The sequence below is a fragment of the Eutrigla gurnardus genome (genome assembly GCF_963514095.1).
Source record: "Eutrigla gurnardus genome assembly, chromosome: 13".
Classification (NCBI taxonomy): Eukaryota; Metazoa; Chordata; class Actinopteri; order Perciformes; family Triglidae; genus Eutrigla; species Eutrigla gurnardus.
The window spans coordinates 18,179,563-18,194,189 of record NC_139936.1 but is presented as its reverse complement, the minus strand read 5'-3'; the positions used below and the strand labels follow the sequence as shown (position 1 = coordinate 18,194,189).

At 43.3% G+C, this 14,627-nt stretch overlaps 1 protein-coding gene across 2 annotated transcripts in view; it reads right to left on the bottom strand.

The window, feature by feature from the left end:
• Window positions 1-14,627, bottom strand: part of cfap299 (cilia and flagella associated protein 299) — a 67,637-nt gene that overhangs the window by 10,193 nt on the left and 42,817 nt on the right. For both annotated transcript variants that reach the window (XM_084025843.1, XM_084025842.1), the window contains exon 4: window positions 7,559-7,701. In XM_084025843.1, the coding sequence (XP_083881969.1) occupies window positions 7,559-7,701 (143 nt within the window). The remainder of the gene's footprint in view (window positions 1-7,558; window positions 7,702-14,627) is intronic.

Below are 14,627 nucleotides of genomic sequence, written 5' to 3'. Positions count from 1 at the left end.
CCACATGTCACGCTCGGAGCCGCTGGACAGACTGCTGCTCCCCCCAGCAGCAGTTTGTGGTCCAACAGCGCAGCGGGGCCTCGGGGAGGAAGCTCAGTGTAAATCTGGGGAAGAGGGCCGTTTCGTGGGGAGGCTGAGTTTAGCCAAAGCTGCGGCAGCAGGTTGTAAATATGGGACCGTAGCAGAGTGGAGCGGTGCCAGCATGCTGCAGGTTATATTTCCCTCGCTGTGATACTTCACCGGAGCCAGTACATGATGAACGGCAGGTATAAAGAATTAATGACCCACACCAGCTAAAATACATCTCTAAATGTTTACATTTAGATTGGGGGACCTCTACGATCTTTGAAATATTTTGGGCTGTTTGGCCGGTGTCAAGATGTTTTCTGCGGGATCTGTTTCCGTGGTAACCTCTAGTGGCACATAAAACTGATTTGCAAATAGCCATTTGAATTCGAGCCTTAAATGTGGGTTCAACTTCTGACTGCAACATATAAAGGATGCTCGCAACACATTACAAGAAAACATATAGTACAAGCAATATAAAAAACGTATGAGGCCTTTCCAAAACCCTCTGGCAACTCACATAAACTTGCTTCCTGGGACTCGACTCGCCTTCAAGCTTTTGAGACATGAGATACTTCATACTTGCTCTGACAGGCTTGTGAGGGAGACTCGTCTCGATGGATTTTAACTTGGGGATGGACTGGGACTTGATGCGTCTATACGGACACGAATTGTTCATTTATTTTGCGTCAAAGCACCTATACAGGACTCTCAACCATTAGACTGGTGTTCCAGACCAGTGTTTTTGTTGCCGACGTGGCACGATAGATACTTCAAATTAAAAACATTCGTTTGAAAGTCATGCTGAGCAACAAGAAACATATTTTTTTTAAATCGTGTTTATGTACAGGAATCAGGAGTCTAAATTTTTGCAACCACGAGACTGTGTTGTGTGGAGACATACATTAACCGTGTTAGAAGATTTTTTCCATATCGTGTCTGGGGGACTATTTTTTACGATGCTACTACAAGATGCAATGAATTTCAGAACATGTGATACCGGATACCGTCGGATGTCTGAGATGTCAACTGTCTCCTGCTTTTGGAGAAACATTCCGCTCCAGCAAAACACTGTACGCCTGTGAACAGTCCAGACTGTGGGGAAATACACTGATGCATAAAATTATAAGGTATGATAGGACAAGAGGTCTGGCATTTTTTCCCCCAAGCTGCCAACAGAGCCGAGTAAAGCAGGTTCAGAATAGACTGCTGCAATGCCCCAATTATGAAATACAAATTGAGGTTTTTCCCTTAAAACTCAGGGGGAAATTATATTGTCTGAGACTCGCTTTCAGACACATGCATACTTCTCCTCTTTGTAAATTAGACCTGACAGCGTTTCAGCGACTATTTATACCGAGATGCCACACAACAATTAACATTTTTTTGGTCCACCACTTTTATTCAATGGTGAACCGCTTACTTTTGCAAGAGAAACGGGACAGATGTGAGATATTTTAACACTGAACATGAAAAAGACTGACGGATGTGTACGGAGAAAAAAGAGTTTTGAAGCAATGCAGAGAATTTGGTTCGTACGTTGCTGGGACGTGTTTATTGGACCCGACTCCCTCACTGTCCCATATGAGCTGTCACCGGGGCAACTAACTGCACGGTCCACGCACATTTGGTCACAAAGAGCACTCCAGCAGCTGGATGGCACCACACCCAGACACATGGACCAGTAAAAGTGTGAGAACCTGTGGATTTGGTGGAAACAATGACGGTGCTCGCAGCACCGGTTCCTGGTTCCCTATGCATTCACCACGGCTGTTTGACACGTGCACCGTGTCCTCCGACTTTCCATAGTTACCGCGCTCGGCTCTATTGTTATCTCCAGGCAGTCATTTTCCAGGCTAATGTCAACAGTCTCATTATAGGACTCGGAGGAGCTCGACTCTCCGCACTGGATGATATATATCATAAAAGAGAAAATGTGTATTCGTTCAGCTGTTTTTTTTCTGTAGCGGCTGAGAGGAACTATTTGAAGTTAATGTTTTCGGTGTAAATCACAAAAGGTCTCCTTAGCGTTGAGAGGCAGGAGTGTAACAAGTTGAATTTACTGCTCAGCCTCCTGGGGGTGTCGCGGGTCTGATTCAGTGACAAATCACAGATGGGCCGCGTCCAGTTGGCATTTCCAAACCCGTATCCAACCACCCACCGACACACACATTAGTGCTCTCATTATTTTTGGTTTCATCTGGGAATTTGTTAATGTTTATTTTACGGGTTGTGAAAAATGAGTCCTTGGGTGCCTTTGAGTTCACGTTGTACTTATGTTTATGATGTTGTCCTTTTTGTGATTTAACAAAAAAGAGAGAAGAACATTCAAGTACAAAATGATACATTTGATTGAATATTAAAGTTAATTAAAACATTAAAGAAATAATACAAAAATCAGACTGTAGAAACAACGTTTGCAGCACAAACACTAGTGTGTTTACTTTTTCCTTAGAATAACTGATCCTTGATCAGGAGCTTCAATGGGTACATTTTCCAAGCTGTCAAATATCATAACTAATAAAGCCCAAACAATTAGTCAACCCTGTGTAGAATAAACAAGATGAATGATCCTTGAAGTCTTGAAGAGTGTCACCTCGGCCTCTAGGACCTTGTATTCAACATTTTTTATAGACTAATCGAGCAATCAAAAACATAACCAAATATTTTGTAATGTATAAGCATATTATTTATCTCTATGAAATGCGCGCACACACACACACACACACACACACACACACACACACACACACACACACACACACACACACACACACACACACACACACAGTCAGAGCCATTACATACTGGGCGTTATCACATATTCCATTTGACTGGAGCACAAGAGGCTTATAGCGCCTGGACTGAGGGAGGTCAGGGGTCAACCTCTATTTGTAAAAGGAACCGGCCCAACACCTTCACTCATATTCAAAGAATGCTCACTAATGACAACCTATGAGTTCCGGCATGATCACACCTGAACCAACAATAGCTATGGTCACTGATAAGAGTTTGGGTCCTACTTTAAATGTGCGACATCCAGACATCATTCATTCACACGTTCAATCCTAATCCCACGAGCCAGACGTGGAGCGATCGGCCCACCACACTTGGCAGGAGGTCTCTGATGATCACACTGCTGGTGGAACACCGAGTTAATCCATCAAACACAGTCAAACAGTATCAGCGCTGAGAACAAACAGCCCGGCTGGATCTGAACCCGAGGATTCAGCCAATGAAGTATGTGTGTGCCATGTGTGAAGATCAACACGCATGACACGGAATGTTCCGGCTTACCAGCAAATATTTATCACGCTGGCGAACTCCGCCGCCATGGAATATCGCCAATAAAGCCCCGGACACAATGCTTTGGGCCGAGCCGTCGAATCACCTTCAGAGCTGGAACAGTTTCTCTTTTGTATTAAAAGTTAATAAAAATAGGACGGCAGTGCAAATATTTTCACAGCGGAAAATGAAGCCAGACACACAGGTGCATTGCAGAGGCCGAGCGCGGAGGCAATATGGTTTTGGCTTCGGAGGAGGCATGCGCCGTGTTTCAGCCGAGCCGATCCGTCAAGTTCAATCCCTCAGTCAGTCGCCGACTGCACGTGGGGTAGAGCATTATGGGAAAACTTTATATGCTTATATATCCTTTAATTATGATGACTAATATGTGGTTCTTCTGACTTCATGAGATGTGTTTCTATTATGTAGTTAAAAGTGGACAGAAAATAAAATGAACACAAACAATTGAAGGAGTAAAGGATTGATTAGGACGACCATCTATCGCCCAGCCTCTTAAAAGTCTGCCAAACACAGAGGGAGAGAGAGATAGAGGGAGGAAGGAGGGGGACAGCCAGAGTGTATAAACAGATGGTCACTTTGCTGGGGGAACATTAAATAGACATCATAGATGCTGTAGGCACATCTGGAGTGGCAGGAAGCTGCGTGCATGGGGCTGCAGATCTGTGGGATAATTAGATGAGGGTCAGGACTTAAGTGTGTTTAAATTAATGTGTGTGTGTGTGTGTGTGTGTGTGTGTGTTGGAAGCTCAGAGTAAAAGGGGGAGACAAAAACATAATAAAGATTTAACCGTTTAAACGTTAGATATTTCAGCCCAGTCTCACGGCAGGTCATGTTGTAGTCACAATATAAACTATGGGTTCCAGACACAAACTATCAACTTTTTTTCCGTGTTAATTCCGCAGCCGCATCCTTTTGAAGACCGAATGCATCACAGCAGCTGCGACAAGATCGTCCCATTTCGTAGACAACTTCAAAAGCAGCCGAGAAATGTGGGCTTGTTTTCCCAGATTCAAAGCATCCATGATGGTTCATTCACGGCCCAACGTATCCCAAGATTCATTACTCGCCGATAATGATTGGATTTGAATCGACACGTAACACTTGTCTACGAGCGGATTAGCAGCTAACAAAGACAAATTCTGCACTTGATCTAGATAAACCAGGTTTCACAGGAAGTCAGAGTCTTGGAGTGTATAACTTTACAAATTATGTTTATACGTCTCACCCACCCAGCGTGAATACTATAGTAAATCAAGCTCAGTGGTCAACTGATTTCTGCTCCGTGCCATTCCGATATAGTCGATGCAAAGATCCTGGAAGTGACAGAGAATTCAAAGTATAAGAGTGAAAATGTGTCGGACTCAACCTGGTGGACTGAACACAGAGGCCCATTAATGTCAAAAGACTCAAGAAATGTGTGAAATTGCAACAAATTGCATTTTTGATACAGTCAATAAGTACATGTATTTTATTTTAGGTCGGAGCAAGAGGTGGATGTATGAAATAATGGAGGAAAGATGTTTAAAACGTTGGAAAATCTGCACATAATCCTGTGCTGTTCCAAAATGTGGAACCTAAAAAGGGGATGAGTTGAAAGGTTAATGTCAAAGGAAAAAGGCTTGATGCATTAAATGTTTAGAAAGCAGTTTGTGTGTGTTCCCGTTATCTCCCAAAGGGTTTACGCTACAATTATAGAAAAGGTGGGAAGTAAAGACACCGCTGGAGCAGAGACATGCTTCAGATTTCACATAAGCGATATTTCCATCCAACAGATTCATTTTTTTCCCCTTCCGGTCATTAAATTCACATACTTTGCTCCAGAGATACTCTGCTACTGCCCCCCCCGGGACACTGCAGACTGTGTACGTGAACCTATCAACCCTTCCTTGCTGGAGGTGGGAGGTGGAGGCCAGAGCTGGCGCTGGTGTCGCTGCTCTGTGTTCTTTGTGGCTGTGGAGGAGGAGGAGGGACAGGATTCAGAGTCCTGCGGTGGGAGGTTTAGTGCACTGAGTGGGCAGCAGCTCCAGCATCTGCTCCCTCTTAGCGGCAACCACACTGGGTGTTATTGTTCCCGACAGAGATGAAAAAAAAAGAAAGAGGGAAGGGTGGGGGGGTGACAGAGGAGGGGAGAGAAGGGGAGAGGTAGCAAAGCGTGGAACGCGAGGTTAGAAGAGTTGAACATAAAGACAGCGATGTGCGAATCTGATTGAGTTTAGAGTGAGTACGGAGCCAGAGAGAGAGGGAGTTTGGAGTCGGATGGAGGGAGTGCAGGGAGACCCGTGTAGGGGGAGACGCCTCGTAAAAGCATCATTAGGGAGTAGGCTGTACCTCCAGGCATGCTCGTCCAATGACTCACACCTACAGCTTGTTAAGGCTTCCACTCGGCAGCAAGAGGTCGAGTTCAAGGCCACGAGCGGCGTTGTGTGTCAGAGCACATGGTGCGCAATGGATAAATAAAACAACAATGTCCGACACTTTGGTTTCAGAGAAAGGGAAAACCACTTCCAAAACTAAAACAGACCGTCATTCTGGTTGTCCCGTAACTGCTGTCGCAAAGACTCTTCTCTGCAAAGCAAATATATCACACTTTTAATACAAACAGGGATATTGTGTTCTTCATAAAAATAATGCTGATATATTCTCAAAATATTGGCAATTATTAGTGAAATATGGATTATTTTAAGGTAGCGATATATGACATCCAAAGCAACAGCGATTGTCTATATAAAGATATAGTGGAGTAATGTCTACCTGAAAATGAAGTCGCTCTCCCTCTGTGTGTGTTGTTATCAGAGGCAGGGCTCCCGCTTTGCAATAATAGGACTCTAAAGTTGTGCTGAGCGACATGAAAAAAGCTGAAAATTCATGTCCATGTAAAGAAATCACTGAAATGACAGCCTGCTGTGAGACACTGTTGCTCTGTCAGTATGTTTGCTGTAGTTTCTACTGTTAGCGGCATTAGCACTGTTAGCTATGAGCCATCGCTGCGAAACACTGTGTGCACATCATTAATTTAGAAAATGAATAAAGCTTCAGGTAAGCTCTGCCCTCATGGTCTGAGTTGTTAAATCGAACTCCTTTAAGCTGGAGAGCAAAAGTTCAAATCCTACCCACCAGGTATGACGGTCAAGACTCAGAAAGAAAAAAAATCCATTAGAGACAATGTTCTTCCCAGTGAGGTTATACGGTCATGTCATCTGGCTGAACTCTGAAAGTAACCATGTAACACACACTCTCATCACTCCACTTGTCGAGTCGCGTTTGTCTTCATGGGATTTTTCGCACGTATCTGAAATGTTGGTAATATGTTACTATGCACAAGCGTGTGGAATGTGGGAATGGTTTTGGCTCTGGTAATTTGCTGACAGCTCTCTATGTACACAGCTCTGCTGATAGACAACGAATTACAAAGAAAGTCTAGATTTTTAGCTCACACCTGTGAGGTCAGCAGTTCACTTGTGGCTTGGCCTGGAATAGTGCGACTGGCACCGGTGCGTGTAGTTGTTCATCATAGTTGAGTACGTGATGCATCCTGGCTAAAAGTGGCAGGTTTAAAGCACCTGAAAACTTATTTTAGAAAAATGGGATATCAGCATTTTTTTAAAACAATATTCCAATATTACCTTTATCCATTAAGACACTGAAACATTCAAGAATGTTGTTATTGTAGTGGCTTCACACCAACGATTGCTGCAACTCATAATCATTTCCGTTATCAATGGCTTTCTCGATTAACCCTTTGGCATATACAATAATAGTTAATCTATTTACCCATCAGTGTATCTAATTTGCATGATCATAAAATCTCTTACGTTAACCTGTGATGACAAATTTACTGCATATTAAAAGACGATCACAATGGAATGATTTAAGAGCACTTTAACCCTGAATCCAACTCATGTCTGTTTCCTAGACAGGTTCAGACCTTTGGCAGCTCTACACAGCTTTCCTTTAGAAGTGTATATTTATTCCATATCTATAATGAGAACACGAGGGCTGGTGCTGCACATTCAACCATACTGGCCCATTGCATGGCTCCTTCTGAGCCTATATTGGTCTCTCACGTCAACCTGACTCTTTAATCCTGCATAATAAGATTTCCTTACCCTTCAAATCTTGTCAAATCCCACTCGAGTCGAGGCCTCCCCAACCAAGGTGGACATGTTACAATGGAAGGAGACTTACCATAAATCCGAGCGTCCTGGCATCAGCCTCTTCTTTCCACTGAAATATGGTTCAAAATCTTGGGTCTTGAGTCTGTGGGCGTAGTCTATATAGCCAGATACTTCCTGTCCAAGAGGATTATGATCCCTTATGAAAATGACCGACTGTAAAAGAAAAAAGAGAGAGAAAAAGAAGGAAACCCTCTGTGTAAATAATCATGGCCATCAAGCCTCTCATGAGTAAAAGCAAGCAAGGCCAATGTCACTTGTTAAAAGTGGACAGATAGAGGGGATCCGTTACAAATCCTCCCACAATGAACTACAAAGGCTCATAATGCACGGCTCGAATCAGAAACCAGCTGATGCCGTCCTGCGAGGGCACGGGCTCGCCGAGGTGGGCCGTCTGCAGAATATCCTGCTCAGATAAGTGCGTGGGACCCGGGCTGAATCCTCCGACTTACAGTAACCAGAGTCTCAGTTCCGTTCCAGTACACCTACGGTCCGGGAAACAATGGAGCTCGAGATGACATGAAATGTGGAGTCCTGAGCTCAAAGGTTAAACTGCAACGTCTGTGAATAGTTTAAGACCTTTGGGGGGGAAATAAGGCAGGAAAGGAAAACCTAAAAACATGATAAATGGTGTGATTTTGGTTGATGTAAATAAATGAACGAGAGTCAGTCAGATAAATTCAATTATCACCAGTTTCAGAGACCAATCAATCCCACAAAAGTGGCTGTAAACTCCAAAAGAAGTATGCTCCCATACAACAAAACTACACAATTATCTTTTGAGGGAAAGTTTTTTTGACAGATTATATCCGAAACACATTTCATTAAATCGGTGCAGGAAGGAAGTCAATCAAGGAGACAGGTGTTTATATCCCATGTAAAACCAAAAGTAAGATAATTATACTAACCTAAAACATGATCTTTTTATTAGACCTAACCAAGTAGCTGCTTACACCAACAGGTAATTAATAATGCCAACATTTTATTCTGGAGACTGGGTTGCTGTAAGAGAAGTGAACCAATTTCCCCTTTTTGTAATAAAACCACACAAAAATGGAAAAACAGGTCTTTGGACCAAATCTGAAACAGATCCGTATCCAAACTCTTACATGCAGAGATGGTTTCTTTTAATAGAAATATGTTCTAAAAATGGACCAGTACAACACTAGAATCTGGTTGAAACAGCCATCTGATCTTCTCAGAAAGACAATTAAAAGGAGCCTTGTGGTTTAGGGATTAAGATCTAACAGTACAACGACTTCTGGATGTGAGGACGAAGGCTTTAAAGCAAACACTGACTTCTGATTAGAGCTCTATGAGTAAGAAGAAAAAGAAAAGCTCAGATTCTCCAACACAAACAAAACACATAAATCTAAAGACAGCTTCCCACTTGCTCACCAGAGACCGGGTCTTTGAAGTGAGCCCAAACCCAGACACAACCTGAAAGAAGAAAAAGGATGACAAATGGTTCGTCACCGGATTCAGACGGAGCTATTCCCCCTGAGGCGACAGGCAGGACATGAAATGATCTTTTCATGTTCGATTTGATGGTTTAGATAACACGCGATGACAATGGTTGGGAAGAACTCCAAACAGAGGACACACTCAGGTGTGAAGAGGTTGTTTTGTCTGCCGTCACAAAGATAAAAGAGAAGCTCTTCTTTATTTCTTGAGAGACGGAGGACTCTCTTTGTCTCCGACTCGTCTTGTTTACTCCCAAAGTGAATGAGTCCCACTTGTGGGCTGACAGTAACACAGTAAGAAGATCCGAGCGGAATAGCTCAGCTCGCGATATCGCATTTGTATAACTGTCAGGACACGGGCCATCTGTGGATCCCTTCACTAGAAAGGCGTGAGATAACTAGCGCTCCAGAGCTCAGACGAAAAGAGGGCTCCTTTCTCTCCGTCTCTCAAACGCTTAAAACAGATGCTATCAGGTTCACAGCTGGCTGGAGGCCTGGGCCAGATACCCTATCTACTGGCTTCTGTCCTCCTGCAGCCAGCCTTGAAAAGACATCATCAGGTGGACCCAGCAAAGGCAGGGGAGGCCACTAACGTTTGGGCAGTGGCAATAAAAATATCAGTTAAATTCACCCACAGAAGATGCATTTGCTAAATGAGCCGATACAACAACGTCTTAAATAGATATTTTTTACAGGGAATTATATAAAGATAAAATGATGGCTTCATCACAAAAAAATATGTACAGTTTAGGCAACAACCTGTGGTTTAATTCTACGTCTTTCTCAATATTTAACACTACGTCACTACTCCACCGCTGCAGTCACATGGATGCGTTCAAACCATGTGTCCACCATGAAAAAGGATCCGAATTGACATTCAATCTGCCAGGATTTTAGGAAAATACTGCACAAATTAACAGATTACACAGATTTAAATTGTTATGTTTCCAAAAAGTGTAAGTGTATATCATCCTGAAAAAGTGCAATCTTATGAGATGACCAGTGAAAACAAAAGTTCGACTCGCTACAAACACATTCTTGCTCCATGTTTCTGGAAGATTTCTGAGCTGTTTTTTGTCAGGAAACAACAGGAGTTTATATTCAGGGTGAAAAAACCTCCAAAAACCTAAATAAAAACACAAAATTACTTTTTTGTTTTTACCAGAATGGTCTTTCACAGGTAAGCCAAAGTTCATTTCACTCTCGGGGGAACCGGAGAGAGAGAGTCAGACTCGCTTATGTGCTGCAAACAACCAACATGATTTTCCAGCCTCGGTGCCGGAGGGAGTCGGGGGACCTCCACCTTACAACATGGAAAACAAGTGGAGGTCTTACGTCACCTGCCAGCAATTACCAAGAACAGGTGCTGTGACCTCACAGGGCAGCGAGTGAGAGGCCCTGCTTTATGGCAAACATCAGTCGGGTCGGTGCCTGAGAAGCTGAGCGCTGCACTCGTCCCAGTTACACACTCTGGATCGTTGTGATACTCAATATTCACTTTGCTCCTCTTTGAAACGCCTTTTCTTTTTTTCTTTTATGTGGACACAGTTGAAATTTCAGCTGGCTGGAAGGAAAACACCAGTGACCTTAAGATGAAGGTTACATACACTGGCTAAGAACAGGAGATAAATCCACAATCCGTGCAGTTAATAAACACAACAAAGCGCCTCAAATCCTCCTGGGTGCCCCGCCCTCCCCAAAAAAACCCCACTGTGAACATGTTTGTGTGCTCGGATACAAACAGTGAAACTTGAACAGTGTTGACAAACCTAATTATTGTGGCCTGTGAAAACGGCGGAGGGATCCCCTGCCTCTTGACAATAAGTAAAACCCACACAGATGTGAATTACTCCACAAACCTTTGGCTAATCTTTCAAAGCCCCGCGGCTGAAAGAGAGGGATTTACAAATTCAAGTCAAACAGGAGCTGACAGCAGGCTGACACGTACTGTGCCCCTCCTTTGTGCTTTGACAATGTCCTACAGGTGGGGACACAATGGCCGGACCACCTGACATCCTGTGGCATGAGGACTGAATACGTGTGTGGTTGTGTGTGTGTGTGTGACTGTAGGTGTTTGTTTGTGTGGTGTGTGTGACACAGAAAGAGTGTGCGGTGACTAAAGAGAGCTGACCAGAGCTAGCTTCCACCAAAGCTGGATACTGAACCTCAATGCTGGTTTGGTACGACGCGGTCTCATAGCAGTTGATATGACATGAATTCAAAATGGAATTAAAAATGTACATCACGCTACCCGCGTGAGTTTGGCCTCAGGATCAGTAGTATTTATTTGCAGGATAATTTGTGTATATTTACAACAACCGGGGGCTGGACGCTAATGCTAATTGCAATCAAACGATAAAAATGATGCAGAGGTAATGACATCATGACGATTAGTAAAAAGTCAGAAGTCATGCTTGGTTAAGTCTGTCCGCAGGACGATAAGCAAATCACTTTAAAAATGCTTGTTTTCTGAATGGAGTTCGGCTCTATCAGAGCTAAGCCATGCTAACACTGTAGCTGCTACTGAAACACTTAAAATAACTCTCTCTGCATAAATACAGCAAAATGAGGTGAAATATTTCAACGGCACATACGGCATGGTCCTGTGTTGATGTATACATCCACCCCCCACTATGAGTAGTCTTTTTCACTATTTAATACTATGGTACTACTGGTGGCATTTCATTTACGTTTCCATTACAACAAAAGGATCCTAATTAACTTTCCATTGTCGTTATTTTAGTACGGAAATTAGTGTCTCTGTACAGGAAACTAATAGACTGCATTTTGTGACTATTTCAGGACCTGCAAAAAGACTGTTTAGTAACAGCAAGTAAAATGTCAAATCAAATGTCTGGTCAAATCCGTACTTGTATTCTCTGATCCAATCGTTCTTCATTTGGATTTTAGAATATATAAGTTCTTGAACAGTTACTCAAGGTTAGACAATACTTAACATTTGAGAACCGTGGTGACTTTTTGTTTTAAAAGAGCTATCCCCCAACACACACACACACACCCTATCTGCTGGCCCCTGTGGAACCCCCTCCTCCCTCCATTCTCCAGCCCACCTCTGCCCACACCAACCCCCCGTCCCTGGGAACAATCCTGCAGTGTCAGGGAGCTGTGCAGGTGTCTTGCGGTGTCAGCTGCCATACTGTTTATTATTGGTGGGCAGCGCTTTAGGAGGAATCCCGGGCCATCACTAACAACTGTGTAAATTTGTTGGGGTAAGGAAAACATGGCCTGTACTACAGGAATGTTTTTAGGTGGGAGCCCTGTTTTCCGGCAGGCTTTACTCTCGTCCCCCTTTCTGGAAAGACCTTGTGCTGCGTGTGAGTGCATCTCCTTGTTTGTTTATTTGGATTCTTATTAGCGATCGGTGGCTACACTTCCTGAGATCCACATCGTGTATTTACAATACTCCAATGAGAAAACAATGTTATTTTCCCAAAGAAACGGAAGCTAGAGCGTCTTTATCTTCAGCGCGGTGACACATTCCACAGTGAAACGGAATATTTTAGCGGTGTGCAGTTACAAGAGAAGATTTAAATCAAATATTTTACTTTTGATTGGAGCGCTTAAAAGTGGGCGGGCTGTAGTTGTCACATACACACGTGCCTCACCAGTGATTAGTCCAGGAGGACGAGGGAAATATACATGAAGATGGACGGCCAACCTCCATACCACCAGCTCCTGGATCTCCTCGCTGGTTGTCTCCTCGCTGGTTGTTTTTGCATCGTTTGCGTCATATGGCACATTGTTTTGGAAATGAAAACACAGTTTTTCTACGTGATATCGAATCGCACACTAACCCTAACACCATCTCCCTCCGTTAGCTGCTACGACCCACAGACAGGGAAGTGTGGTTCTATATGACCGGTCAACCCGCGGTGATGGTCACATGACTCGTTTGTCACTCGCAAATCACGTGAGTCAGCATCAACCGTGCTCTTTTTCTAAACTATGTGGTTTTTTTCCTGAAAGCAAACTTCCTGTGAAGGCTGGAGTTTGTTTTGAAAAGACACCATTCATGTTGTGAGAGAGACAAGCCGAAAGTGACACTCGAAGTGCACGTCGAGCGTCATAGTTCGAAGCTTTGGAGCTGTGACCAAGCCGTGTTATTTCATGGATTGGAGTAAGAAGGTGTTGGCGTTGACGTGTGAGTCTGTGTATTTCAGGACGATTACTTATTTTACTTGGAAGCGACTTCATACGGCTGGCTCGTGTAATAGATGCAACCAAAGAAACCGTGTGTGTTGAGGTGATTTGTGTCCGTGGGGATCGACCCGAGTTACACATCCTGCAGGAAAAGTCATCCAGAGTCGGAGCACCCTCACTGAAGAGTTTGTAGGCAACGGAGTAGTCGGCAACCTGCACTTACTTACTTTATTATTTCCCAATGTAACTTGTATTTGCAACGTTAACAGTTTCTTTAATAAAAGATTGATACTTGGCGTCCATGTATCGATATAATATTGCCACGCAAAATCTATTTTTTCACCAAAACCCTAAAAGATATCACAATGGCAAAACAGTCTGTAGCCTAAATTAAGTTGACCCGTCGCTTTTCGTATTACGTCACCTGTCCCGGCTCATGATTACGTGGATCACATACAAATTGTGTATTTGGTTATATATGAATTTTAGTGCATTACTTTTGATCTGTATAGCTACTAACAGTGTACGAGAACAGCCTGCACCATCACTCTTTGTAAAACGTGTGTGAGTGACCCTTTTAGAAAGAAGCGGCTGGTTGTGCGTTGTGTGCACCGAGCTGTGAGTCACCATAGTCTGTTTGAGGGCCCTCTAACATACCCTCTCATCACAACCCTCCACATGGGCCGCTGATAGACTGCAGCCACCCGTCCCAGACTTCCCTACACTCTCTCCTGGCGAATGCTGCAGCTTTTCCATCCACTAAAAAAAACCTGAAACAAGTCTATATCTACGAAAATAAATAAAAGACTCGGGCTTTCATTGTTTCCATCCCGGAGAGAGAAGAACACATTTCGGCTTTGACCCACAGATTCAGTGGTCACTGTGACTTTGAGCGAATGCAATGCAAGCCTCACTGCTGATCCGACCGTGCCGTCGCGTTTTCTCGCCATCGTGTCAAAGAAAAAACATTTCTAAAGCGTTCGGTTATGAGCACTAGAACAGGCCTTATTGTGTGTGCATGCAATGAGGATGGAAATAATCAAAAGACATTTCTTTTCCTTTCGTTTATAATTACAGGGTGTGTCACTAGACAGATGTCTTGGCACCGGATACAAAAATGCACAAGTTAACATTTCAAAAGGGCTTCTTGCCCTCCATGGTGGTTTAATGTTATATCTGTATTCTCTTAAAGCCTGCACAAAGGCTGGCCAGGCCAGACACGATGGTGCAGAGAAATCTTTTTTTTTATTCTACGCAATGGAGGATTTTCTCTTTTTGTTCAATGATTTTCCCCTCGTAGCTCACTTCCTTTCATTCCTTATATATGATATTTTATTTCATTCTGTTAAATTTGTTAATAATAAACTACAATAAACTCATTTATTGTCAAATGTCCAGCATCTTTGTGTTGTTTCCCTTCTTCCTTGTAACTGTGCACTAGTTTGTGTGGTTCTGCTC